The 25,469-nt window shown below is 53.4% G+C and overlaps 2 protein-coding genes across 2 annotated transcripts in view; both read right to left on the reverse strand.

Annotated features, from left to right (window-relative positions):
• Positions 1–733: 733 nt before the first annotated feature.
• LOC122391421 (CDP-diacylglycerol--inositol 3-phosphatidyltransferase-like) lies at positions 734–4,097 on the reverse strand. Its single transcript, XM_043385314.1, has 2 exons — positions 3,726–4,097; positions 734–2,570 (listed from the first exon to the last, which is right to left on the reverse strand). Exon 2 carries the CDS (start codon positions 2,527–2,529, stop codon positions 1,888–1,890), a length of 642 nt encoding a protein of 213 aa, XP_043241249.1. The 5' UTR covers positions 2,530–2,570; positions 3,726–4,097; the 3' UTR covers positions 734–1,887.
• A 683-nt stretch (positions 4,098–4,780) lies between these two features.
• LOC122391406 overlaps positions 4,781–25,469 on the reverse strand; it is a 36,498-nt gene continuing 15,809 nt past the window's right edge. The window contains exons 7-21 of the mRNA XM_043385265.1: positions 17,473–18,036; positions 16,586–16,683; positions 15,784–15,915; positions 15,171–15,315; positions 14,573–14,650; positions 13,884–14,113; positions 13,060–13,527; positions 11,518–11,731; positions 11,059–11,232; positions 10,435–10,549; positions 9,663–9,887; positions 8,787–8,965; positions 8,048–8,149; positions 7,540–7,620; positions 4,781–7,003 (exon numbers count right to left, since the gene is read on the reverse strand). Of these exons, the coding sequence (XP_043241200.1) occupies positions 6,971–7,003; positions 7,540–7,620; positions 8,048–8,149; positions 8,787–8,965; positions 9,663–9,887; positions 10,435–10,549; positions 11,059–11,232; positions 11,518–11,731; positions 13,060–13,527; positions 13,884–14,113; positions 14,573–14,650; positions 15,171–15,315; positions 15,784–15,915; positions 16,586–16,683; positions 17,473–18,036 (2,838 nt within the window). The 3' untranslated portion in view covers positions 4,781–6,970. The remainder of the gene's footprint in view (positions 7,004–7,539; positions 7,621–8,047; positions 8,150–8,786; positions 8,966–9,662; positions 9,888–10,434; positions 10,550–11,058; positions 11,233–11,517; positions 11,732–13,059; positions 13,528–13,883; positions 14,114–14,572; positions 14,651–15,170; positions 15,316–15,783; positions 15,916–16,585; positions 16,684–17,472; positions 18,037–25,469) is intronic.

Raw genomic sequence — 25,469 nt, forward strand, 5'->3', positions numbered from 1 at the left:
ATTGTTTTGCAGACGTGGCGCCCGCGCAGGCTGTGTGCGGCCGGCGCGTTGTTTTATCTTACAGTGCTGTGCCGCTGCCGGGCTGTTTACGGCGCGGGCCGTGTTGGTCCCTGACCGGACCGATTGGTCTCCGGTCACTTTGGTCCGCCGCCGGACCAGGGGACCGGTGACGGACTGTGAGCCACCTGTTGACAATACTGCTCGCAATAACGCGTGGCGGTGCTATGCACGCAGCGGGCGGGCCGCCGACCGCCGACCGCTCGGTCCGCAGACTGTGACTGTCTTCTGATGACTCGCCGCGGTGTCCAATACACGGCGCTCCAAGCCGACCGACGAGTACTGACGAGCGGATCGGGGGTGCCGGAGCCGGGTTTTCACTAATTTCCATTTAGTTCGATAGCGCTCAATGTGGGGAAAACAGGCGAGATTCTGCGGGGTTCGCAAACAGACTGGGCCGAAATAACCTACAAAGTCCTTCCCCTTTACTGTGGTCCGACTGGCGCCCGACCCAGTAACTCATAAGAATTTCAGATTTCCATTTACCAGCAACTACTGTGTGCACTATTGTCGAAACATTCCGCAATCCGCAACAATATGCGTTATGCGTTCGGGACCCAACGTCATAACTCGCGCGTTATCACTGCATTTCAAATGCGTTCTATAACTTAGCAGTTCAGGTATGTGGCGTGAGAAGATCACACGATACCGGATACATGTTCACAAAGAGCCATCGCTCTTTCGTCGTTCTGTATTTATCACATCCATCGCTAATTGCAGCAAGGTCGGTCTGAGACAAAGCAATGCCATCACAACGAAACATGCCTACAGGCGTCCAAGAGTTGGGATACGCGAACACTCATCAAATGTCAAGAACAGACAGCCGTGACTTAAGTATGAACCTATATACGCATTAAATACTGTAGGCATACTGATGAACAACAGTAGTGTTATAGTCTTGTAATTCAGAGATACTTTAAATATCGCTAGCGGTCGGTATGAATTTAATGTCCAATAGCCGCAAACAGGTGGACGCGGAACATCCTACATTAATGCATGCAGTATGAGTGCGGAAAATAAAGCAGAAATACCCGACCATGTATGACACACATGTAGATGTCTTCGTTTAAGTGTTCATAATATGGATAAGTGGTCGGTAGACCATCTTTGTTCTAGAACATAGACGAATGTCCATGACGCGAAAACGACACTCGACGGGACTAACAAATGCCCATTGCTAAGTTCATTGCTGAGTTCAGTCATTCAACACCGATCTACACATTTCTAGCATACGCGAGGCTTTTAAGAATAAATTTATGGCGGAAAACAATGAGATCAGAGAGCGAAGAAGTTATGGTAATTACGACCTAATCCAAGTCCACCAAACAGCGGACACACCTTTAACGCACGGAAGAGAGCATCTGTGAAAAAGTCAAACGAGTCACTTGATAAATCGTAAAATGGATTCCAAGAGTTTGCAGGAATGAACGATCAAATGCATTTCGAAGTAATAGAATATGGGGTTGTTTAACCCAGAAGCAACACAAAATATTTCGTTCACTTTCGTCTTTCAATGGCAGCAAAACGGAGTATAACACTTTCCCGTAGATAAACGACATTAGTTCTACAGTAAACGCCAGGCTAAACCACAGCACAGTTCGGCGACAGACCTACGTTAAACAGTTAACAGTTCCTCATCTAAAGAGCTCTCCTGGCTCCGCGGCGCCACTACGATACATTGGCCGGAGGATCACAACACAACACTGAATAGCACCCTGCTAGGGCCGGGAGAGGCCGTGGCGGCGGCGGCGCGCGGACATCCTCGCCCAGTCGGCGCGCCCGTTTGATCTCACAGCAGACCGGGCCGCTGCTGCCCGCCCGCGCGGGCGTCTAGTGCGCCTTGGCGGCCGCCCGGTCCTCCATATCTTTGCGGCCGAGCTCGACCCAGGCGCCGTAGCCCTGGACGAGCGCGATACCGGACTTAACAACGGCCACAGGCGCGGAGAGAACGACCAGCGCGCGCACTAGGCCCAGTCCGAGCAGCGTTGGGCCCTCGGTGAAGTGCAGCAGGTACAGCATCGAGTAGAAGAGCTCGTTGCCTGCGCACATGAAGAACAGCACCGGCCGCGAGGAGTAGTAGAGGCGCAGCAGTGCCGAGCCCTCGCCGCCGATGGTCTTGTGGCTAGTGCGGCCGCGCAGCGTGGTCACGTGCAGGTGGATCCAGTGGCACGAGATGTCGATAGCCATGCTCAGCTGGAACCAGAACATGTGCTGTGGGTAGAAGGCGCACAGACAGGCCAGCAGGCACATGGTGGCGCACCGGTCCGTCAGCTGGTCCAGCATGGCGCCGAACTGGCTGCTCTGGTTCAGCAGGCGCGCCGCGTGTCCGTCCAGCGCGTCCAGCAGGCCGCTGATGACGTAACACGCGGCCGCCGCCGCGTGCCGCTCCGCCATGAACCATAGCGAGAGCAGCGCCAGCACCACGCGCGCATACCCGATCAGGTTCGGCACGAACAGATACACGTTATCCATGGTGGCCGGGCGTGGGTAGACTGCTGGATGGAGTCAAACAGCTGAAACAGAGGTCATCCAGTGACAATACAGCTTGGAAGGGTAAACGATGGGCACAATGAAGGATATATACATATTTTTGGGATCTCCGCTGTTCCTAGCGACTTCATTTTGAAAGTGCAGCGTTTGTGGCAGATGTTGCGTGCAAACAGCATATACCACCACTGCTTCACAAAGATGTTAGTATAAGGTTTAAAAATCGTTAGATCTCCACTGACCATGACGTCACAAACTCTAAGGGGGCATTCCAATGCATTAGCCCCTTATAATCCGAAACCTGCAGGTTTGAAATTCCATATCTCCGAATTAAAACATTTTTCGATGTTGTGAGTGCCCAAACCAGTATTTGCAGGCCATGGCCACCAAATTGGCTATCTCAACTCAAAACTAATGTTAAGGTGGGATGGTCACTTTAATGCTGATGTTCCCCATCAAACAAAACTATCACATTTCACTACGACCATCTTACAATACTGATACCAGAACATGTGGTCGTCATTTTATGGCGACAACAAGCATGGCAGCCAACTCGTCTTCATCAGAAGAGGAGGAGGCGCCTCTTGAGTAAAGGGTCTTATTACTCGAAAGGGTACCTATCTAATGACCTCTACTATCCCACCTTTAACATGGGGTTTGAGTTGAGATAGCCAAGTTTGCGGCGAGGTTCAGAAACCACTATCTATCTAGGTTGCAACCCCCGCGGCCTCTTGGTGTTGAAGAAATTCGTTCCCTTCATTTGAAAATGGGCCTTGTACAAGGCCCTATCTTCAACATGGAGCGACCGTTAGTGTGACGTCACCTCGTTTAGTCATTCTGATTTAAATGGGTTTGTTCGTTGAAAAATCGCTTAAAACTTGGCCTGAACTTTGTTGTGGTGCCTACAGAGTAAAAAGAATCAGCTTTATGACAGTAATGTGGCCTGGGGAAGGAGGTAATTTTGGGCTGTGACGTCACATATTTGAAAGTTTGTGTTTGGAATATGGGAAGCCTAAGATGTTTAATGAAAAATAAATGCCAGAACCGTGTTCCTGGTCATCCAATCTATAAAGTCGGGCACAATTTAACTGGTTTTAACAACATTTTAGAAGGTGGGATAGTCCCTTTAAGGTAAATACTTAAGGTAAATGCCTATTTATATACACTGTGACAATACCTACCTCGCAACGTCGCAGGCCACGCCACTGCCCCGAAACGTGGAAATCAACCGATGCAACGACAACTTGAACTACCAAGACTGCAACGCGTTTCCTATGGCTTCGAGCCCCTTGGCTTCTAATGAATCACGCTGCAGGCTGCAGCGTAATAAGCGTACACAAGTCGACAGTCTCCAGCTGTTCTATTTATGCTGCATTTGCTGTGATCGATTGTGAGCCTTATTATATCGCAGCATCTTTCAAAAAGTTGATCCCTAATTTCATTGCAAAGTCAATCCTCGACGATCAATGTTGGATAATTAATCCATGCAAGTAGCAATCAGATGATAATCAAGATCAGTTTTGAAAAGCATGCCCTTGATAAATGTTAACGCTAGCAGTATCAAAATACGAAAAAGCACAAAGATCATAGCTAAATGTCTCGTCTGCGCATGTCTTGGACAGCAGTATGCTACTATATTCTATTATTGAAGGCATGCTTAACTAAAAACATAACTAAATAGGTATATAAATAAATGAAGTAGAAAATCAACAGGCATTTCGTCCCATCAATTCGTTACAGGCTTAGCATGACGATACAGATAACAAAATGTACACGCATTTTAACTAAAGTGAAGTGGACACAGCCGTCAGCCAATCAGCTGGTTTCAGAGGAGGGATCCTTTCTTCTTCCTGACAAGGGACACCTATGACCTCGGAGACTGTCGAGTGACCTGAGATAAAAAAGTCAGTGAAGTTGGTGTGGCCTCTGAATTGTGAAGCCCCGCAAGCTATACTGCAACCGACTTCGAGAGTGATGCAATCTCCTCTAATTGCATCGTAGTTCTGAGCGCCTGCTTACCAACATACATCACCCTGGTGAATTGAGCTAATTTGACCCACAGTTGGTTACCCGGTGGATCCCGTATGCAGCATATGTCAGGGTCGACCACGGCCGGGTCGACAGATGGCCTACTGATCTATGGCCGCTGATATGAGCCAGATGATCTCTCGTTACACCGATAAGAGGCCTACTCCAGTGCCCGGTCAGCACCCCTTCTCGGTCATATTAAACAGACTTGCACGAAAGCGTTTTATTCTGCGAGAAGACATCGAAACAGAACAGCGCAATCCTAGCGAGAACAATTTCCGTATGAATAGTCTCGTCACGGTGCAGCTCCTCATTTGTGAATCCCTCACAGGGTTGCGGCCTGTGGCCCAAACGCGTTACACCGCCCACATGCCATTCACAACACGACATTCGCGAGGGCCGTCCAGTGGCCGTAGAGTGACGTCACTGATCACCAAACGGTGACGTCATACGATCACCGGCGGTTGGCGGTTTGCGGTAGGTCGTGCCGACGCAAAGTTCCAAGGGATGTTGAGCACGGGACAGGGCCGACGTTCACTGTGACTGGCAGACAGTCGGTCATCGTCACCGCTCGCCAGCAGCAGTCGACATCGGATCCCACCACGCGCTGGTCGCTCCCACCCAGTGTCATCCGCCGCCCGCCCGCTCCTCATGGCTCGCGTCTGTTCGGTCCACCGACCGGTGCGTACCGTTTATCCCGTCAGGATACCATACTCCCGTCTGCACGGGAGCTGGGCAACCGACGCGAGCTAAACGCTCACCCCATGTCGGCGCGACCTGAACAGACCTTCGCCCGGAGCGGGCTGGTCAGCGGGACACGATGTGAACCGCACCTTACACCCCGACCGGCCCCAGCCCGCCGCCTCGGTCCCACAGGACAAGGTGGTCACGTGTTTCAGCGGAGATGTAAGTTTGGTGTGGGTCGATTACCACACACAGTGACTCGAACACAAATTGACAGTTTCAAGAATTAATAGAAAAAATCGTCCGTGAAACGGTAAGTTGCAAACAATCCGATGAGGCAGCAAAGTCACCTATCCTGACCATTGGACCGTGGTCCCTGCTCCGTTGGACCGTGGTCCCGAGTCTGTGCAGACCACCCATCTCTGCGGGGGCATGGGGTGGCGGCGGGCCGCGCGACACTGACAGTCGGACCGCGGCGGCTGCGGGTCCGCTAATTCAGCCCCTCCTCCCGACGGCGGTCACCCAGTCGCCCCGGTTCCGGGGGGGGGGGGGGAGGGAGGTGTCACGGGCTCCCAGGTGAGATGGCGGCACCATCTCCACGGATGGTAGCACCATCTCCACGCTGGGGACACGACGCATGGTGCGGAGCGGGCGGCCAGCCACCACCGAATGCAGCGCGACTACCAGCATCGACCAGTGATCCGGTCGACGACAAGACCACTGGCCGGCTGTGTGCTAAGATTTTCCCAAATTCGGTGACCGACTGCCGCCCCGGCCGCGCACCACACGGTGTGAGAGGCAGTGCTGAAAACTCAGCACGAGCTGGTCATCTGAACGCCGTTTGTCCACCAAACTTGCATCTCAGCTGAAGTGCAGAGAGGGGAGGGGGGATGCCGGCAGGCGACGGGCTGACCGCCGGACGGGGCACTGGACGGCTCGACCGACCGCAAACCCAGACCGACCTAACTGTGACCGACGGACGAGCCAGACTGGCGCAAAGCAAACGGGGTCCACCGGACGGCCTCAATAGTACAATTATCACATATGCCGAGGACCACACTGAGTGCCACCCCGGGCCGATCAACAAATCACCGAATTCACAGCTCATTGACTTTGAGAAATCTACGCCACCCATGGGATAAGATATTCATGAGATCGGACAATGAGCTCCGATTCTACAGCACATATTACAGTGATCACAGGCGCGATCACAGTAATCAACGGATTCACTGAGGAGCGTAACGACGCGTGACTAGATAACATCGCATTTAAATATAAGCTCTGGACGAGATGAAAATGAATAGAAACTGCTACACAGAAACACCACACCAATTAGTCAGTACGTTAAAGCGTCCTTTCCCGTCCGCTTTCTAGACAATCCTAGCAACATTGCGAGCTAAGAAACTGTTTAAATGTACCTTTGCTAAAACCGGTGTCTCGAGACATTGATGCAATCAGCTGGAGTGCATCCAACCCGAGTCCACAAGCGATCTTAAACGAACCTTACCACCACCTGAACATTGGGAAAACATTGGGAAAAGAACGATGAAAAATATAATTTTTACGAGGCGGAAACTTACTACCCCTCCTAAGAAAGTACAATGGTCTACAAGGAAAATCTAAAAAAGAAAGATGTTCTTCACCATGATAAAGCCAAGGACGTAATGTTCTACGTCTTCGAAAGTTGCCTAGGTTGGCGCGACGCGAGTTCCTCCTACTGCACTTGCAGCGGGCGAGGAGAGACACCCTGGAAACGAAACATTCAACAGGTCAACACGTCATAGCACAGCAGCTCGCAGCACAGTGTCCGCAGAAAAGGATCGGTGACGACGTACGTGGGGAGAAGTAAAGGATCTATGCGACAAGCATGAGTGTTACGGCACATGAGAAAAAAAATCAAGTAAGAAAAATCAACTACGCATTTTACATGTTACATGCAAGTTATATGTACCTTACTTATTAGAACATATCGGCGCATGATAACGGTTTTCACCTTCATTTTTTACGGCGCTATTTTAAGAGAATACTGTTTCTAAGAGACTTATATTTCGGGTATTATGTAACTCAGACAAAATAAAATTCGCATGCTTATTCATCGTCTACTTGCTGTCAACTGCTCTAACCTAACCCAATAAGTAAATAAGCTAACAAAGCCTAGGAAGCGCATCAGTGAGGATTCTGCATTATGATTGCCTGAGTCTGATCTTGCCTAACAATGTCAAATGGAGACATTCAAATGGAAACACGCGTTGCCCGTCGGACCGCCGGCCGTGGGGGGCTCACCAGTGCCAGGGAGAGGCAGGACACCAGGTAGAGCTGCTGTCCGATACTGGAGGCCTCCAGCGGGCCCAGCTTCCCGGCGTACTGTCGACACAGACGGGGACCGTCAGACGGGGCGGCACCGGGCCTCTCAGACCGGTCACCGGGCTCTCAGCGGGGAGTCGGAGCAGATCGGCCCTCGACGCTCCCCATGGCGCCGGGACTGGCCGGCACCGTCCGCCGCTCTGGGGATTCCACCAGGGCGTGCGGCGTCCGTACGCTCCCCCATCGCCCATATGAGGTCACTATCGCACAGGTGATCCGGCCTCCGTCCCGTCAGGTCACCTTCTGCACCACCGACACCCTGCCCAGATCCCATCAGCCCGAGATCCTCCCCGCCAGCCCTGGACACCAAGACTCCCCACCCGCTGGACACGAAACTCGAAATCGAAACACATTCAAAACAACCGGCCGCACCGAGCATTACAGCCCTCCCACACCGTCCACTGGTCGGTGATTGACGACCACTGACCGCCGCCTCTCCGATGATAAAGGCAGAGAAGAAGGAGCTGAAGCCGACCATCTGCGCCAGCCAGCCGTAGGCCGAGAGCAGGGTGGCCACAGACCTGGTGCCCTGTCAACACAGAGACGACGGGTGCACGGCGACAGTGAACACGGAGACAACCGGGACGCACAGCGTCGGTATCGACACAGAGATGACGGGCGCACATTAATATCGATACAGGGAGGGTAAACAGGGTCAGTATCGAATCAGAGATGATAGGCAGCGTAAATATCGATACAGAGACGGATATACAGTGTAAATATCGATACAGAGACGATAGACAGCGTCGGTGTTGATACAGAGACGACACACAGTGTCAATATCGATACAGAGATGACGGGCGCACATTAGTATCGATACAGAGAGGATAAAAGTGTCAGTATCGATACAGAGACGGGAACACAGTGTCAATATCGATACAGAGATGACGGTTGCACATTAGTATCGATACAGAGACGGGCACACAGCATCAGTATCGATACAGAGACAAATATCAGTAATACCGAAAAACAGAAGACGACAGTCATGTGGCGCAAAGGACAGCCAAACAACACGGTGGGCTCGGCGATGGAGGCTACTGATTACTGAGACTACGTCACGGAATGTTGAGTTCTGTGGGAGCTCTGAGATCGGTAGATCGTAATGTATGTAGTCGCCAGTACGATGACCGCCGGCTGGGTGGGCGCGGAAGGGTTTCGGTACCGACCTTGCGGGCTTTGGTGATCCACACTGTGGTGGAGAGCGTAGAGAGTCCAGTCAGTGCCAGGTAGCCTCCCGGCGAGAGCACGAACGCTCCGAGCGCGGCCGTCGCGAGCTGCGAGCCGACCAGCACGGCCACCTCGCGGGGCACCAGCAGACGGGCCCGCTCCACAGCCGACAGACGGCCTGGCCGGTACACGGACAGTCACAAACATAGCACGTCAACGTTACTACCTCGCGGGGCACCAGCAGACGGGCCCGCTCCACAGCCGACAGACGGCCTGGCCGGTACACGAACAGTCACAAACATAGCACGTCAACGTTACTACCTCGCGGGGCACCAGCAGACGGGCCCGCTCCACAGCCGACAGACGGCCTGGCGGGTACACGGACAGAGTCACAAACATAGCACATAAATGACAAACAGCGTCACAACACATCGGCACGCAAAGTTAACAGCGTCAAACATAGCACACCAACAGAGTCACAAACATAGCACGTCAACGTTACACACACACACATCAGCACAACTGAGCACGCGTAAAACACGCCCACCCCAAACACACATCTTCAGGCGCACACACACGTCGCACATCGACATAACTGAGAGCACAAACGACCAGTCGACGACAGACAGTGACACCCACACACCGCGAGTGCCCGGGAATAGACCTAACTACCAAAATCAAGTCGCTAAGGCATTCACGTCCTGACTGGCGTACTGACCAACGAATATATGATTGGTGAACTAGCCCAGCCTGAGGAAACAATTTCCTAACCGCCAGCGTCGGGTCACCAGCGCTCACCAATATCGGTCGGTAAGAGCAGCTGACTGTGCACGGTACAGTAGCTGGCTGTATAATAGGGGCTGACCCACGCTCACCAATATTGTTGGGCAGCAGCAGCTGCCAGTACAGGTAGCCGGTGAAGAGGACCTGGCCGGCGGCAGCCGCTGAGGCGGCCAGACAGTCCAGGGTCGGGCCGGGCAGCCAGCCGCCGGCCGAGACCAGCGCCGAGCCGGCCACCGACGCCGTCATCGGCAGCGTCGGACGCACGGTGGGTATCCGACTGCCGGCCAGCACACCGACAAACGCCACCACAAACGTGTCTGTCGGGGACGGGGCGGGACGTCAGACGGGCGCGGCACGGCACAGCGCGAGGCGGGATTCTCAGACACAGCTGGAGTGGTCAATAGCTGACAGGGAGCCCATATATCCAGCTCGCTGTCAAACTACAGAAAACTCACTGGTGGTGAAGCATATCTGTAAGAATCTTGGTGAAGTAGCACTCATGCTGAAAAGGGTTAGTGCTGTGAAATGTGGATAACTCACTGGTGTTTAAGCTGGCGGGCCTGATGCCAAAGATAACTCACTGGTGTTAAGGCAGGGCTTGGTGTCACGGATAACTCACTGATGGGTGACATTAATAACTCACCGGTGGAGAAGCAGAGGCTAGTGTCACGGATAACTGGTGAAGCAGCTGGGGCTGGTGTCATACATAGTATATACAGTATAACTCACTGGTAGTGAAGCACGGGTTGGTGTCATGCACACAGTATAACTCACTGGCAGTGAAGCACGGGTTGGTGTCATGCACACAGTATAACTCACTGGCAGTGAAGCACGGGTTGGTGTCATGCATACAGTATAACTCACTGGCAGTGAAGCACGGGTTGTTGCCCGGGCAGAGTCCGCTGACGGCCGACTGCGCTCCGTATACCACCAGCAGCCACTCCAGACCGGGCGCCGGCCAGACGATCCCGCGCTCCAGCTGAAATGGCAGACGGCAAATGAGAACTGTAATACGGCGAGGTATGGGGCTGTGAGATATTATGTCGGAGTGCGGAGTTTGATATAGCTGGTATTGGTTGTGGTATAGGGCTGTGTAACAGCGCCGCACAGACGATCCCTCCGCCCAACAGCTGTCAGAAGAATGGGTAGTTGGGGGCTGTGATACAGCATGGTTGGACGTTGTGACGTATGGGTGAAGGGGGATACAAATATAGACATCACATACCTAGTCCTACTATTCGGGTAATGTGGCTGTGACTCATCGGAGATGGGCTACCACATATTGTAGAAAGGAACTGTGGGCTATTGGCAATGATAAATCGAGTATATGGCTGTAAACATATCGGCCACGGTCCCCCAACATAGCTGAATAAGATGCTACAACATCCCGAATTTGTATTGCAGTCGTGGTGAGTAAATAGATAGCAATATAGAGTTTGGCGAAGTCTACCCACCAGTTCTCCTCCCCTAATGTCGTCCCTGACTGACCAGCTGTGTGTCGGAGGCGTGGCGGACCCACGAGTTGCGCAGGAACCAGATGCAGGCAGCGTAGCTGGCAGTCGGCAGCAGGCTGACCAGGCCGCCCACGCTGGGCAGCTGGCTCGCCATGACCGTGTAGGTGGCAGAAGTGGGGCACGCGCCCGCATCACCAGCCATGTAAGCCTGAGGAACACACGACAGGCGCGAACTGAATGGGTCGTACAGTTGAAACGGACCAGACGCGCCGACGAATCTAATCAAACCATTGACAGTTACCTAGACGATATCCACACTGCCAAATACATCAATATTGTGATGTAGACAGACTGGCTTAGAATATGATTCCACAAATACCGATGGTCATATTATCCACAAGCCCAAAAACGGCTACAGACCAGCAGTTTCGTGCATCACAGGTGTCCTTCCATCCCTCCAGAGCCTCCTCTCAGGCCCAGCTCGGCAGCGCACCTTCAGAGATGTGGCCGAAAAGTAGGTCGAAGTGGCGAGCACGGCCACTGCGAACCCGAACAGGGTGGGCGCGGAGACGTGCCGGGCGACCGCCAGCGGTCCGGCCAGGCCGCCGGGCGAGCGGCTGACCAGCAGCGCGCCAGAGGCGTCCGATCCAGAGCGGCGGACCACGGCCGAGCTGCCCGGCTCAGAAGGCTCCGGCAGCAGCGACACACTGTCAACGGGAGGGGGAGGGGCAGTCAGCGAGGAAGGGTTTGTTTGTTGATTAGGGTCAGAGAGGAACGGGAGGCACGGGACCGACAGGTTAGGTATCACTCAGGCAGCAGCGACACATCGCCAACAGAACGGGGAGAGCGGGCCATATTATATCACAGATCACACGGCTGCAGCGGGGAAGAGGAGACACGGGGCGTAGGGCATATTACACCATACGTCCATACAGGATGGACCAAAAAGGATGGAAACATTTTAAACTCGTATAAAACATGTATCATTGCATGCATGTGACTGGGAATGATACCAAACAAGAGTACATTTCGTGGAAATTTGCTTTCTCTCGTTTTCAGTCTCTCACAGCAGATGTTCGAAGTGACCACCTTCGCGAGACAGGTACAGAGCGACCAGCCTGGCTGCTGAAACGATAGCCCGCTTGTATGGCTCACACAGCCTTGCTGATCGCTCTCTTCAGTTCGGAGGCTTTCTGGACCTTCCTTGTAGATCTGGCCCTTGAGATGACCTCACAGTAAAACATCCATAGGGGTCAGGTCGGATGAGCAGGTAGGCCAGTTCCGACTGGCACCGCGGGATATCAGCCGGTCACTGAAGTGGTTTTCGATGCACTTGAGCGTTGTTTTTGCGATGTGAGGAGGCGCACCGTCTTGCTGGAACCACATAAGGTCTATGATGAAGCTGCCCTGCTTCGTTTGGACTCGCTCTCAGAACTTCCTCAGCGCCGCCTGGTATGCGCTGTTGATTGACGGTCACGGTGTAGCCGCTCCTTTCCTCGAACCAAAGTGGACCCACGATTCCTTTTCCGCTGAGGGCACACCATTTCGGTGACCTTGCTGCTGTGCAGTGACTTCTTTATCATCTCATCTCAAGGGCCAGGTCTACAAGGAAGTTCTCTGTGGCCTGAAGAGAGCGATCACCAAAACTGTGTGAGCCATACCAGCGAACATGTGTCGTCGGGCTATCGCGTCAGCCACCAGACTGGCCGCTCTGTGCCTGTCTCGCGAAGGTGGTCTCTTCGAACATTTGCTGTGAGAGACTGAAAACGAGAGAAAGCAGATGAGAGTGATGCCGTTATGAATTTCCACGAAATGTACTCTCGTTTGGTACCAATTTCAGTCACATGCATGCAATAATGCATGTTTTATGCGAGTTCAAAATGTTTCCATCCTTTTTGGTCCACCCTGTAGATCACACGGCTGCACCAGGGAAGGACAGACACGGGACCTGACATATCCACTGCTTCCCATTCACTCCAAAACACACATTCTGCACGCGACAGTGAGTCGTTACCGCCGCCCCCCGTCCACCGACCTGGTCTCTAAGTCCTCCGCTGCCGCGGGCGCAGACGGCGGCGCCGGCCGGCCGCCCACGCCCAGCTGAGCCGCCAGCCGCTCCTTCTCGCCTCCCTGCTCTGCCCGCTCCTCCTCCTCGTCCTCTGCCTCGACGGCGGCCACCTCGCGGCGCTGCTCCTCGCTCAGGTCCGGGTACGAGCCGACACTGACGCCGCTGGGTGTCTGGCCCGACACCACGGCCGCCAGCCGGCGCTTCTCCGAGCTGATGTCCGGGTAGCGGGCCTCCGAGATGACCGACATGGCAGCCGGGCCGGAGCCGGCGCCGGGCGCAGAGCCGGAGCTGGAGCCGGCGGCCGGCGCCGGCAGAGCCTTCTTGCCGTGCTCGGAGCCGAGCAGACGCGGCACGAGGCGCGGCAGGCGCGGCGTCTCCGGTAGCTCGCTGATGGTGGCACCGCCGCCGTCCGAGGACCAGTCTCTCAGCCACCTCCTGGATACGGCGCAGGGGATCGTCAGAATTACAGTGGGACGGCCGGAGTGTGGAGGAGAGAAGGTATTTTTCTCTGAGGGTTGGAAAAATCGGTACATCTTCCAGGGTATAAGGAAATAAAGTACACTTGATGAAGCACGCACAGCTGATCTTTCCCGTCTCTTTCATCGAATAATCAGTACTACCTTAATAAATTAAAGAAATACAGGACCTAGTCTTCAACTACTCTTATCGCTTTGAGGCACGAACAATCACATGAGAAAGGATCCAAACCGGCCTGTCTCTGTCTACAACCCTGCGGGCCACCCAGGATGACCACCGGAGGGTTACAAAACGCCCCCCCCCCCCCAACTTACTTGGTCACAACCGAGCGCACCAGCCAGAAGACGATGGCCGGCACGATGATCGCCAGTGCCACTGGAGGCAGCAGTACCACCGGCAAGACATCACTGTCCTCATGCTCGTCCAGGGTGAGCATCGCACGCAGCAGGTCGCCAGCTCCGGACGTGACGGCGGCGGGCAGGCCGCAGTTCTCTGGCGCGGCCCACTCGGTCCGCAGAAACGCCCGACCGGCGTGAAAGGCATTCTGACGGGGGACGGCGCCGGTCACACAGCGGCGGGGGAGCAGCGCCGGGCGGGGGAGCAACGCCACTGCGTGCCACCAGCACAGAGGAGGGCGTGAAGGAAATGTGTGAGAGACGGTGAGAGGAAGGGTGGGGGAGACGACGCGACCGAGAAGCGATATGAAAGACTATATGAGAGACACATAACAGATGATGCGAGCGAGAGACGATGGGGTGGCGAGAAGGACGATCGGCCGGCTCTACACACACACTACCAAGTTAGAGGGATATATACTCTATTTTCAGCAATAATACATATCACTGTCACCACCACACGTGAGTAGGAAAAGTACACCTGTCTGTATACCGTATATTCTACCGTATATACCGTATATTAGTTAACAATAATAACGGCAAGAGGTCTGATGAGCCGTCCCAGCCCAGCCGAGCTCACCGACCGTAGCATAACGTCTCAAACTCACCGCTACTGGCAGGTAGTCGCCACTGCTGAGGTACTTGTGGCTGACGGCGTCCTTGAGACGGCCCGCCAGCGCCTGACACTGCCGACAGTTAGCACACTGTTATAGTCCCGTAGCAGTCAAAACTTACAACATGGCGCTGTCGACATAGTCCAAAGTAACGTCCATAGTCGACATAGTTACGACGTAGCCCACGTAGCAGTCAGAACTTACAACAACAAGTCGCTGCCGTCACAACGATGCTGCCCGCAGTCCCGTTCATAGCGCAGCGGTTACAATAGCATCCCCGATGACGGATTGTCATCAAGGCATACCGATGTGCATTTTCATGAGCAGGTAAGGACTGTCGGTGAAAAACACTGCCAACAGTCGGATATGTTTCGTAATAGTCAGCCAGATTCACAGATACAGACGTCCCAACAGCGCTGTTGACCACTCGTACAGAAAGAACTGAGGCATAGTCAATGCGAGCTCATTTACTACTTAACTTATAGTTATAGAAACAGGCTACATTAAATTGCAATACAAACGCCTGTCCGACACTCGGGCATCTCATGAGCACGTCCTCACCCTCCCCAGTTCGCGTGCAGCGGCGACTCACCATCTTCTGGAAGACAGAGGCGCGCATGCAGGTGTCGGGTGGGGCATTGACCTGCAGCCCCACCGGTGTCTCGTAGTCGGGAAACGTCAGCTCACGCACGCTCGACTGGTTCCGGGCCAGCTCTACCTGCCTGGGCTCGTCCAGACTGCGTACACAGTAGGCCGCAGTGAGTACCAAACGTGATGATACACATGTAATTAATACAATTAATACAAATTAATACAAACTGAGGAGTCGAGGACTCAAAGTGCATTCTACAAAAAGGCCGTTCTGGCATATACATTACTTCAACGCAGCATGTCACGTCTTAAAGTAAGCATCTGTACTTTTTAAAATATGACCTTAGTCCTTAACTTAATATAACTGACCCCGACTATTGATATATTTCGTGTCGCTTCCTTCATCCATCTACCCATCAACTAATCGTTCAGTGACCCCGCTGTGCCCGTCTCCCATACACACAGAGACCCTAGACTGACCTCATTAGAGTAAAGGCTCGCTAGTTCAGCTCGCTGATCTTACTTTCAACAGTCAGTACCCCGCTAACACCACGTGTGCCCAGCCCTCACGTCACCCCCGCCTCCCCCTTCCCCGCCGTCCCCACCAGGCTGACCTAAGCTCGGTGTCGGGCTGGTACAGACGGCCGCTGAAACCCACAGGCCGCCGAGAGAAGGTGGACACCGTCACATCCAGCCACGGCCCGCGCAGCTGGCCATGGCACAGCTGCACGTGCTCGCGGCCACCGCTGGCGCGAGCACCGGAGGTGTCAGCACTTCAGATATCGACACACAAATACACCTACGAGGGACGTTCAAAAAGTTCCGGGCACGACCAGGAGCGAGCAGAGATAAGGCATCGACTTATAAGACCAAGAATGTTTAGTTATTCAAATAATCACCGTTACGACAAACACATTTCGCGCAGCGCTTCGCGAGAGCCCTCAAGGCCTACAACCCAGTGGGTTTTGAAACTATTCGGCGCGCCCAAGACGGCTGCTTTCGTCTCCCTGCTGTCAGCGTAGTTGCGACTGCTAGGCAGTTATGCTGGGGAAGAGGTGGTAACCAGAGGAAGCAAGGTTCGGATAGATACAGATGCGTCTACATATGTGAGACAGAGCACAGCAGATCGGTATAGAACTATGAGCATTGAGCACAAGGGAAGTATCATGCATAAACAAGCCGTATTTACAGAAAAAAAAAATGTGAACAAGAAATATACGTGACAGAGAAATGGACGAGAGGAGAAAAAGAGAAGTAGAAGAACAGAGATAGGCTACATGTAGTTATGGACAGAAACAGGAGAGAAAAAAAGAGTGGGAGGGAGGTACACACAGAAGTAGGTAGGCAGGGGCCAAGAGAACAAGGAAGAGGAGCAGTACCAATTACAGCTGAAGTCTAGAAAATAGAGTTACTTACTTGGGAGCTGTGATGCGAATAAGTTTCGCCTCTGGCGTCACCATAAGGAGGGCGTACACCGTTCCGTTGCTGGCTACTTCGAACGTTAGAGGCCCGCTCTGAAAATCAAAACAACGGTATCTGAACCCTGCTCAAAGATTGGATTTACTCATCACAGAAAAAATCTTTCAGCTGGACACCCATATCACTGTCTTTCTAATCAGCTGGAAAACAAATGACAAAATTAACTGCAGCGCATAGCGTGACATCGAAACTGAGTTCCTGAGACCACTGGGCAATGGGCATGGTAGGGGATCATTAGATCACGGCATTTGGTCAGCGTTCTCAGGACTGACAAGGTAAGAGTGATCCAGCCACCGATCTTTAGGATCTGGAGTCGCTGACTGACAGGGAGCCGGACTTCAGCTTGGGCCACTGAATGACAGGGCCGTCGGACTCCGTGGAGCTCAGTCCTGCTACTGATCCAAACCCCATCTAAAAGCAAGAAAATTTTCCCATAGAAGACGACTTATATCCTCTCATATAACCGCCATTGGCGAATGTGACACTTTCACAAGGAGCTGTGTCGATTTAAGGCCAAAGGGCTCATCATTCTAAGAAATGTCTGTAAAGATGTCTGGAATATTCATGGTGCTCAGTTGGAGCGACATGTCAAACTAGTAAATATCCAATTCTACCAATGAACTGGTAAACCGACTTATCACGAACAGTTCATTTTACGAATGCATGCATAAACAGACACTGAAGCCATATAGCCTCGTTTGCTGGTGCGCCTTAAAACACCAAAATCAGACACTGAATATCTATGAGACGCCATACAGACGTGTCGGAGCGCCTATGTTCAGCCGGCGATAGGCCGTTCGGACAGCAGGCATTGGGTGGCTCACCTGCAGCCGGTCCGGCTCGGCGTGGAACCGTAGCGTCTGCGGCTCCAGCTCCGTCACCTCGCCCGTCAGCCGCTCCTCGAGCGGCGCCCGGCCGGCGTCCGGCGTCACGGCGGCCACGTCCCGCTGCGGTGCCGACACCGTCGGCTGGCCCGTCTCCCCGTTGGTGCCGACATAGTTGTAGACGTTCACACTCGGGTTACCGCTGTTGGAGAGAGAAAAGGACTGGCTCGAGCCGTCCGCACTGGATGACACTGAGTTGTCGGCGCCGACTGGTGCGGGCTGCCGCACGGGCGTACTCTTGGCCGTACCGCTGGCTGCCGTGCCGGCCGTGCCGGGCAAGGGGACCGACCCCGGCCGACGACGGGACGCGCCCACCCTGGGCGACGACGGCAGAGCCACCTTGGCCGGGCCGAAGGCGCCGGCCGGTGCACGCGTCTCGGCCAGAGTCGTCAGCCAGCCGTCGATCTCCGCCGGCCGCCCGCGCCGCGTCTCCAGCTTCACCAGCTTGCCATTCACATTGTTGCTGTTTAACTTCACAAACAGATATTTCGGTAGGCTTTTGGTCTGCAACAAAATATAATCCATGTTAAGTCACACGTGAAGACTTCTAACGTTCCTTCAGAATTAACAAAGAAAATACCGAGCAGGTTGATCGACAACGAATGTCTAATTTTAGAACCACTGCCGTGTCAACCAAGAAAAGCGTAACTCGCATTTTTTCGATTTTGAGATTTTGATACCATTAGACAGAGAATAGCAATCTCCATCTTTCTGCAAAACCGTTTTTCGAAATTCGTATAATTTTTCGAGTTATATCAAATTTTCTTTTTCGAGAAAAGCGTAAATATTTTTCATCCTCCCTGACTACAAGCAAAAAAAGCGTAACTAAAACGCAGCTATTAAAAAAGCGTATCTGCAGCGGTCAGGACGATGTGATAGGCAAGAAAAGCGCAACTAAGTAGTTGCGCTTTTTATGCTTATCACCGCGCTGACTTTTACGCACTTGCGCTTTTTTTGCCTTTCAGGTGAGTGCATAACACTTGGTAGAAGTTTAATTTTGCCAGGAAAATTTGCATTAAAAATATATTAAGCCCTTCTTGCTTGCGTTTGCCGCCTTTCTATGTTTCACCAATATCTTCTAGTAGGTATCCGGGCATTTGAATGGAGGAAAGCTGTAAGATAAAAGCAACCAAAGTTCAAAACCACCAACTTGAAATAGTAGGTATAAGTATGGGGTGCCATGCCATACCCTGGACTAAGGCCACATGAGCGATATCAAATAGTTTACTTACTTATTGTGGTGCATGCTCGCTGTGAACTCTATCAGAAGCGTGTGCAAATTGCGGTTTGGGAGCAGACTTGGTCTCTGAAGAGGTTTAGAACTGAAACGATAAAAAAAAAAAAAAACGGAACAAAGGTCCACGTGCAGCTAAAGGAAAATGTGAAATCAGGAGTAGAGACGAGCGAGTTCTGGTGAAATAGGGCGATCAGGGGCGGGATCTTCCCACCTGCATTTCGACATCCCAACATTAAGAGAGGCGATTCAACCCCACATGGCCGCCCGGCCAGCCAGCACCGGCAGAGCTGACCATATGGCCGCCCGGCTTGCCCGGTCTGCCAGCCCCGACAGGGGCGACCCCAAGGCCGCCCGACCTGCCAGCACCGAAGGAGGCGACCCCAGGGCCACCCGGTCTTGCAGCATCGGCGGAGGTGACCCCACGGCCGCCCGGCTTGCCCGACCTGCCAGCACCGACAGGGGCGAGACCCCAAAGCCTCCTGACCTGCCAGCACCGACAGGGGCGACCCGAAGGCCGCCCGACCTGCCAGCACCGACAGGAGCGACCCCAAGGCCGCCCGACCTGCTAGCACCGGCATAGACAGCCCAACGGCCCCACGCCCGCCCGGCCTGCCAGCACCGGCAAAGACGACCCCACGGCCGCCTGACCCGCCAGCATCGGCAGAGGTGACCCCACGGCCGCCCGGCTTGCCCGACCTGCCAGCATCAGAAGAGGCGATACAAAGGCCGCCAGGCTTCCTGACCTCCCAGCACCAACGGGGGCGACAGCCGACAACGTGGCCGCCCGGCCTGCCCGACCTCCCAGCACCGACAGGGGCAGCCCCAAGGAAGCCTGACCTGCCAGCACCGAAGGAGGCGACCCCACGGCCGCACGTCCTGTCCGGCCTGCCAGCACCGACAGATGAAATCCCGCGGCCACCAGGCCTGCCAGAACTGACAGGGGCGACCCCACGGCCGCCTGACCCGCCAGCACCGGCAGAGGCGACCCCGAGGCCGCCCGACCTGCCAGCACCGGCATAGGCGACCCAACGGCACCACGGCCGCCCGGCCTGCCAGCACCGGCAGAGGTGACCCCACGCCCTCCCGGCCTGCCAGCACCGGCAAAGACGACCCCACGGCCGCCTGACCCGCCAGCACCGGCAGAGGCGACCCCACGGCCGCCCGGCTTGCCCGACCTGCCAGCACCAGAAGAGGCGACACCACGGCTGCCCGACCTGCCAGCAACGGCAGAGGCTACCCCAAGGCCGCCAGGCCTGCCAGCACCGGCAGAGGCGACAACGTGGCCCCCCGGCCTGCCAGCACCGGTGGAAGCGACCCGACGGCCGCCCGACCCGCCAGCACCGGCAGAGCTGACCATACGGCCGCCCGGCTTGCCCGACTTGCCAGCACCGACAGGGGCGAGACCCCAAGGCCTCCTGACCTGCCAGCACCGACAGGGGCGACCCCAAGGCCGCCCGACCTGCCAGCACCGACAGGGGCGACCCCAAGGCCGCCCGACCTGCCAGCACCGGCATAGGCGACCCAACGGCACCACGGCCGCCCGGCCTGCCATCACAGACAGATGAAACCCCGCGGCCGCTCGGACTGTCAGAACTGACAGAGGCGAAAACGTGGCCACCCGGCCTGCCAGCACGAAATGAGGCGACCCCACGGCCGCCCGACCTGCCAGCACCGGCAGAGTTGAGCCCACGCCCTCCAGGCCTGCCAGCACCGGCAAAGACGACCCCACGGCCGCCTGACCCGCCAGCATCGGCAGAGGTGACCCCACGGCCGCCCGGCTTGCCCGACCTGCCAGCACCAGAAGAGGCGACACCACGGCTGCCCGGCCTGCCAGCAACGGCAGAGGCTACCCCAAGGCCGCCAGGCCTGCCAGCACCGGCAGAGGCGACAACGTGGCCCCCCGGCCTGCCCGGCCTGCCAGCACCGGTGGAGGCGACCCCACGGCCGCCCGAATTGCCCGACCTGCCAGCACCGGCAGAGGCGACCCCACGGCTGCCCGGCCTGCCAGCAACGGCAGAGGCGACAACGTGGCCGCCAGGCCTGCCCGACCTGCCAGCACCGGCAGAGGCGACCCCACGGCTGTCCGGCCTGCCAGCAAGGGCAGAGGCTACCCCGCCAAGGCCGTCCGGCCTGTTCGGCCTGCCAGCACAGACAGATGAAACCCCGCGACTGCGCGGACTGTCAGAACTGACAGAGGGGAAAACATGGCCGCCCGGCCTGCCAGCACGAAACAAAGCGACCCCACGGCCACCCGACCCGCCAGCACCGGCAGAGGTGACCCCCACGACCGCCCGGCTTGCCCGACCTGCCAGCACCAGAAGAGGCGACCCAAAGGCCGCCCGGCCTGCCCGACCTCCCAGCACCGACAGGGGCGACCCCAAGGCCGCCCGACCTGCCAGCACCGACAGGAGCGACCCCAAGGCTACCCGGCCTGCCAGCACCGGCTTAGGCGACCCAACGGCCGCCCGGCCTGCCAGCACAGACAGATGAAACCCCGCGGCCGCTCGGACTGTCAGAACTGACAGAGGCGAAAACGTGGCCACCCGGCCTGCCAGCACGAAATGAGGCGACCTCACGGCCGCCCGACCTGCCAGCACCGGCAGAGGTGACCCCACGCCCTCCCGGCCTGCCAGCACCGGCAAAGACGACCCCACGGCCGCCTGACCCGCCAGCATCGGCAGAGGTGACCCCACGGCCGCCCGGCTTGCCCGACCTGCCAGCACCAGAAGAGGCGACACCACGGCTGCCCGGCCTGCCAGCAACGGCAGAGGCTACCCCAAGGCCGCCAGGCCTGCCAGCACCGGCAGAGGCGACAACGTGGCCGCCCGGCCTGCCCGACCTGCCAGCACCGGCAGAGGTGACCCCACGGCTGCCCGGCCTGCCAGCACCGGCAGAGGCGACAACGTGGCCGCCCGGCCTGCTCGACCTGCCAGCACCGGCAGAGGCGACCCCGCGGCTGTCCAGTCTGTCCAGTTTGTATGTAGAAAATTTTGAGGCTTTGCAGCGTGAGTGAACATCATTTGCGTCAAATTAATCGAAATTGATACTTTTTTACCATCCGACTCAGTTTGACTAGCCGCATAGGAGCAAAAACACCCATACCACTAGATGCTAGAAATCGCTAAAGTGCTATTACATGTCACAGACTCACCGCCGGCAGAGGTTTTTCGCCTCTTTTGCAAAAACGTTAAAAATAGCACTTATGATGGTCTGGCTGAGAACACTTGATTTATTGTGATTTAAAGTTGGTCACGATACTTGTCCCCTAATCAACTACTCCAAACGAGGCACGTGTCAAACAAAAGCGAAATGAAACAATGCGATCCACGTTGGGCGTTTTTCAGCCCCACCCCAGTTTTTTTTTTTTTTGCAAATACATATCTAAAAACAAACGGCGGGGCGCAGCGCCACCGCTTTTTGTACACCTGTTTATGCATCTTTTCCACACATGTTGTGAAAATTATTAGACCCGGGTCATTAAAGGGACCCTCCCACCTTAAAAAAAGTTAAAGTGACCATCCCACCTTAACATTAGTTTTGAGTTGAGATAGCCAAATTGGTGGCCATGGCCTGCAAATAACGGTTTGGGCACTCACAACATCGAAAAATGCTTTAATTCGGAGATATGGAATGTCAAACTTGCAGTTTTCGAATTCTAAGGGGCTAATGCATTGGGATGCCCCTTAGAATTTGTGACGTCAGCGGTGATCTAACGATTTTAAAATCTTATACTAACATCTTTGTGAAGCAGTGGTGGATATATACTATTTGCGCGCAACATCTGCCGCAAACGCCGCACTTCCAAAATGAAGTCGCTAGGAACAGCAGAGATCCCAAAAAGTAAACAAAAGTAAAAATATAATATCTTGAAAACCGGTGAATATTTTTCGGTGAAATTTGGTAGATATTCGTGTTTGCTCTTTCTGAACCGAGCGGCATCACTTTGATGCCAAATCATTTATTTATTTTTTTGAAGGTGGGAGGGTCCCTTTAATGAATTGGCATGAAAGTGGTGTCGCTCGGTTCAGAAAGAGCAAAAACGAATATCGACCAAATTTCACCGAAAAATATTCACCGGTTTTCAAGATATTAGACTTTTACTTTTGTTTACTTTTTGGCATCTCCGCTGTTCCTAGCGACTTCATTTTGGAAGTGCGGCGTTTGCGGAAGATGTTGCGCGCAAATAGCATATACCACCACTGCTTCACAAAGATGTTAGTATAAGGTTTTAAAATCGTTAGATCACCGCTGACGTCACAAATTCTAAGGAGGCATTCCAATGCATTAGCCCCTTTTTTTTCCTTTTTTTAAATTTATTTAACCCACAACACAAATCACAAACACATCGGACACAACTGACGTCAAGTCATCAACTTCTCCACGTCCACCACACCCGTCGCGTCGCCACAGGCTGCGCCTCACCCTCTCAACCCCACACACAAAGAACGGCCAATCTCGCACGAGCCAACGCAGCTAAAGATTGTAAAAAAAAAAAAACACAAAAAGGCACAACATCGCCATCGCAGCCGCAGCAGCGGACGGACCAAGCACCGGCGGCAGCAGCAGCAGCCGCAGCAGCAGCAGCAGCAGCAGCAGCAGCAGCAGCAGCAGCAGCAGCAGCAGCAGCAGCAGCAGCAGCAGCGGCAGCAGCAGCAGCAGCAGCAGCAGCAGCAGCGGCAGCAGCGGCAGCAGCAGCAGCAGCAGCGGCGGCGGCAGCAGCAGCAGAGGCAGCAGCCGCGGTAGCAGCGGAGGGCGAAGAAAGAGAGGGACAAGGTGGGACGAGGATGAGGGGCTAATGTTCGGCTCGTTTGAACGGTGTGTGTGTGTGTGTGTTTTGCGTATATGTATCTGTGTCCCTTATATGTATATGTGTGTCTGTACCGAGCATGAATGTAAGGAGTCGTTAATTTATATCGAGATAAGGTGACCACTATCAAGTGTTGGTAGTATTCTGAGCCTTTCCCACTTTTCTCCAAATTCAGTCAACTTATTACGTCTTCCCGCAAGAAGACGTTCTTTCTTGAACTCTAATTTCAATTCATTAAAAAAGTGTTGCACTGAGGGTTTTTTATCTTGCTTTTTTGCCGAGTAAATGGCCACTTTCGCTAAAACATTAACAATAACTTCAGTGCTTTCGCAGTCATTGAGATTTGGAAAGAACCATTGCTTCTTGTTGAATTTATAATCAATTCCAAAACGTGTTCTAAGAACATTGCAAATTTCACTTATATACTCCTTAACTAAAGCGCAGTCCCAGAATAGATGAAATAATGTTTCCGGTTCGCGACAGCAGAATGAACATTTATCGTTCTCATATTTACCTATTTTGTACAGAAAACTATTTGATGCTATAATCCTATGAACTAACCGAAAATGAAAAATTTGTAAGTAGGTATTCCTAGTAGCACTGCGGACATCTGCTACAGTGCCTTTTTGAAAGTGATCTATATCTCTCAACCATTTTCCTTCAGCATTGCTTTGTGTTTTGTGATGCGTTTTTCCTAGGTGCTGAACATATTCCAAATACGCTATACGGGATAATTTATTTTTTGCGAGGATTATTTTTAATGGGTAAGGTATAATTGGGTATGTTAGTTGAAATTTGTAGTTAGTTGTTTTCACCTCTTCGGGCAGACTTCTAATGAGTGACGAATAACAGAGGAAGGTCATACGAATACCATACACTTTTTCAAGTTCTGTTTTGCTATGAATTGCTCCGGTTTGATTATTTATGAGATCGGCAATAAACCGTAACCCTTTCTTGTCCCATGTTTTGACCTTACTTGTCTTAAATTTGGAAAAGTCTGAAAACCACAGTGTTTCGGAAGTCATTTCCAGATTGTCAGGCTGTGATATTTGTCTGAAATATCTCCAGGCTTCTAAAACATGTTTCCAGAAAGCATTATTAGTCCTATTTATTACTTCTGAGATCATCGTAGCCCCGTATAACAGCAACTCTTGAGAAGGAGGAAGCTGTTCTTTTGTTAAGATGGTCCAATCATGTCGTGAATCATGCAGCCTCTTTATCCATGTTACTTTCATACTTCGAATAAAGCTTTTGACATCCACCATTTCAAGTCCATCTTTTGTATATTTCTGCACAATTTTGGACCGTTTGACTCGATCAGGCTTGTCGCCCCACAAAAAACGGAACAACAGTTTTTCAATTTTCTTAATTTCGATGTCAGATGGCGAGGGAAGTGCTAGAAATATATGAACTAACTTAGATAATAGAAGTGACTTAATTACTGTTATTTTTCCAAGTAGAGTGATGCTACGTCTATTCCACTGCAGAATATCTTTTTCAATTCCCAACAGCTTAGGTCTAAGGTTATTCGAAGTTATTTGTTCCATTTTATTTTGAAACTTTAATTCGTTTACGTATTGAATTGTATGAACGTTTTCTTGAGAATGCGTTGATGGTGTGCCGATCTGTAGGCACTTTGTTTTATCGACGTTGAGGTGAAGCCCAGATACTGATGAATATTCTTGAACCGCAGGTATTATATTATTAATAGATTGAGATTGATTACTCAGAAATATGATAAGGTCATCCGCATATTGTGAAAGGCGTAGTTCTGCATTATTTATCTTAATTCCTTTAATGAGTGAAGATTTTTTTTATGTGATTTGCTAATGGCTCCACAGCGAGGTTGAATAGATAACCCGAAGCAGGATCTCCCTGCCGAATGCCGCGGTT

The sequence above is a fragment of the Amphibalanus amphitrite genome, unplaced genomic scaffold (genome assembly GCF_019059575.1).
Source record: "Amphibalanus amphitrite isolate SeventyFive unplaced genomic scaffold, NRLGWU_Aamphi_draft 000436F_arrow, whole genome shotgun sequence".
NCBI lineage: Eukaryota > Metazoa > Arthropoda > Thecostraca > Balanomorpha > Balanidae > Amphibalanus > Amphibalanus amphitrite.

What these genes read in the sequence shown, in the direction of transcription:
- LOC122391421 (XM_043385314.1), bottom strand. Translation starts at nt 2,529, where the DNA reads ATGGATAACGTGTATCTGTTCGTGCCGAACCTGATCGGGTATGCGCGC.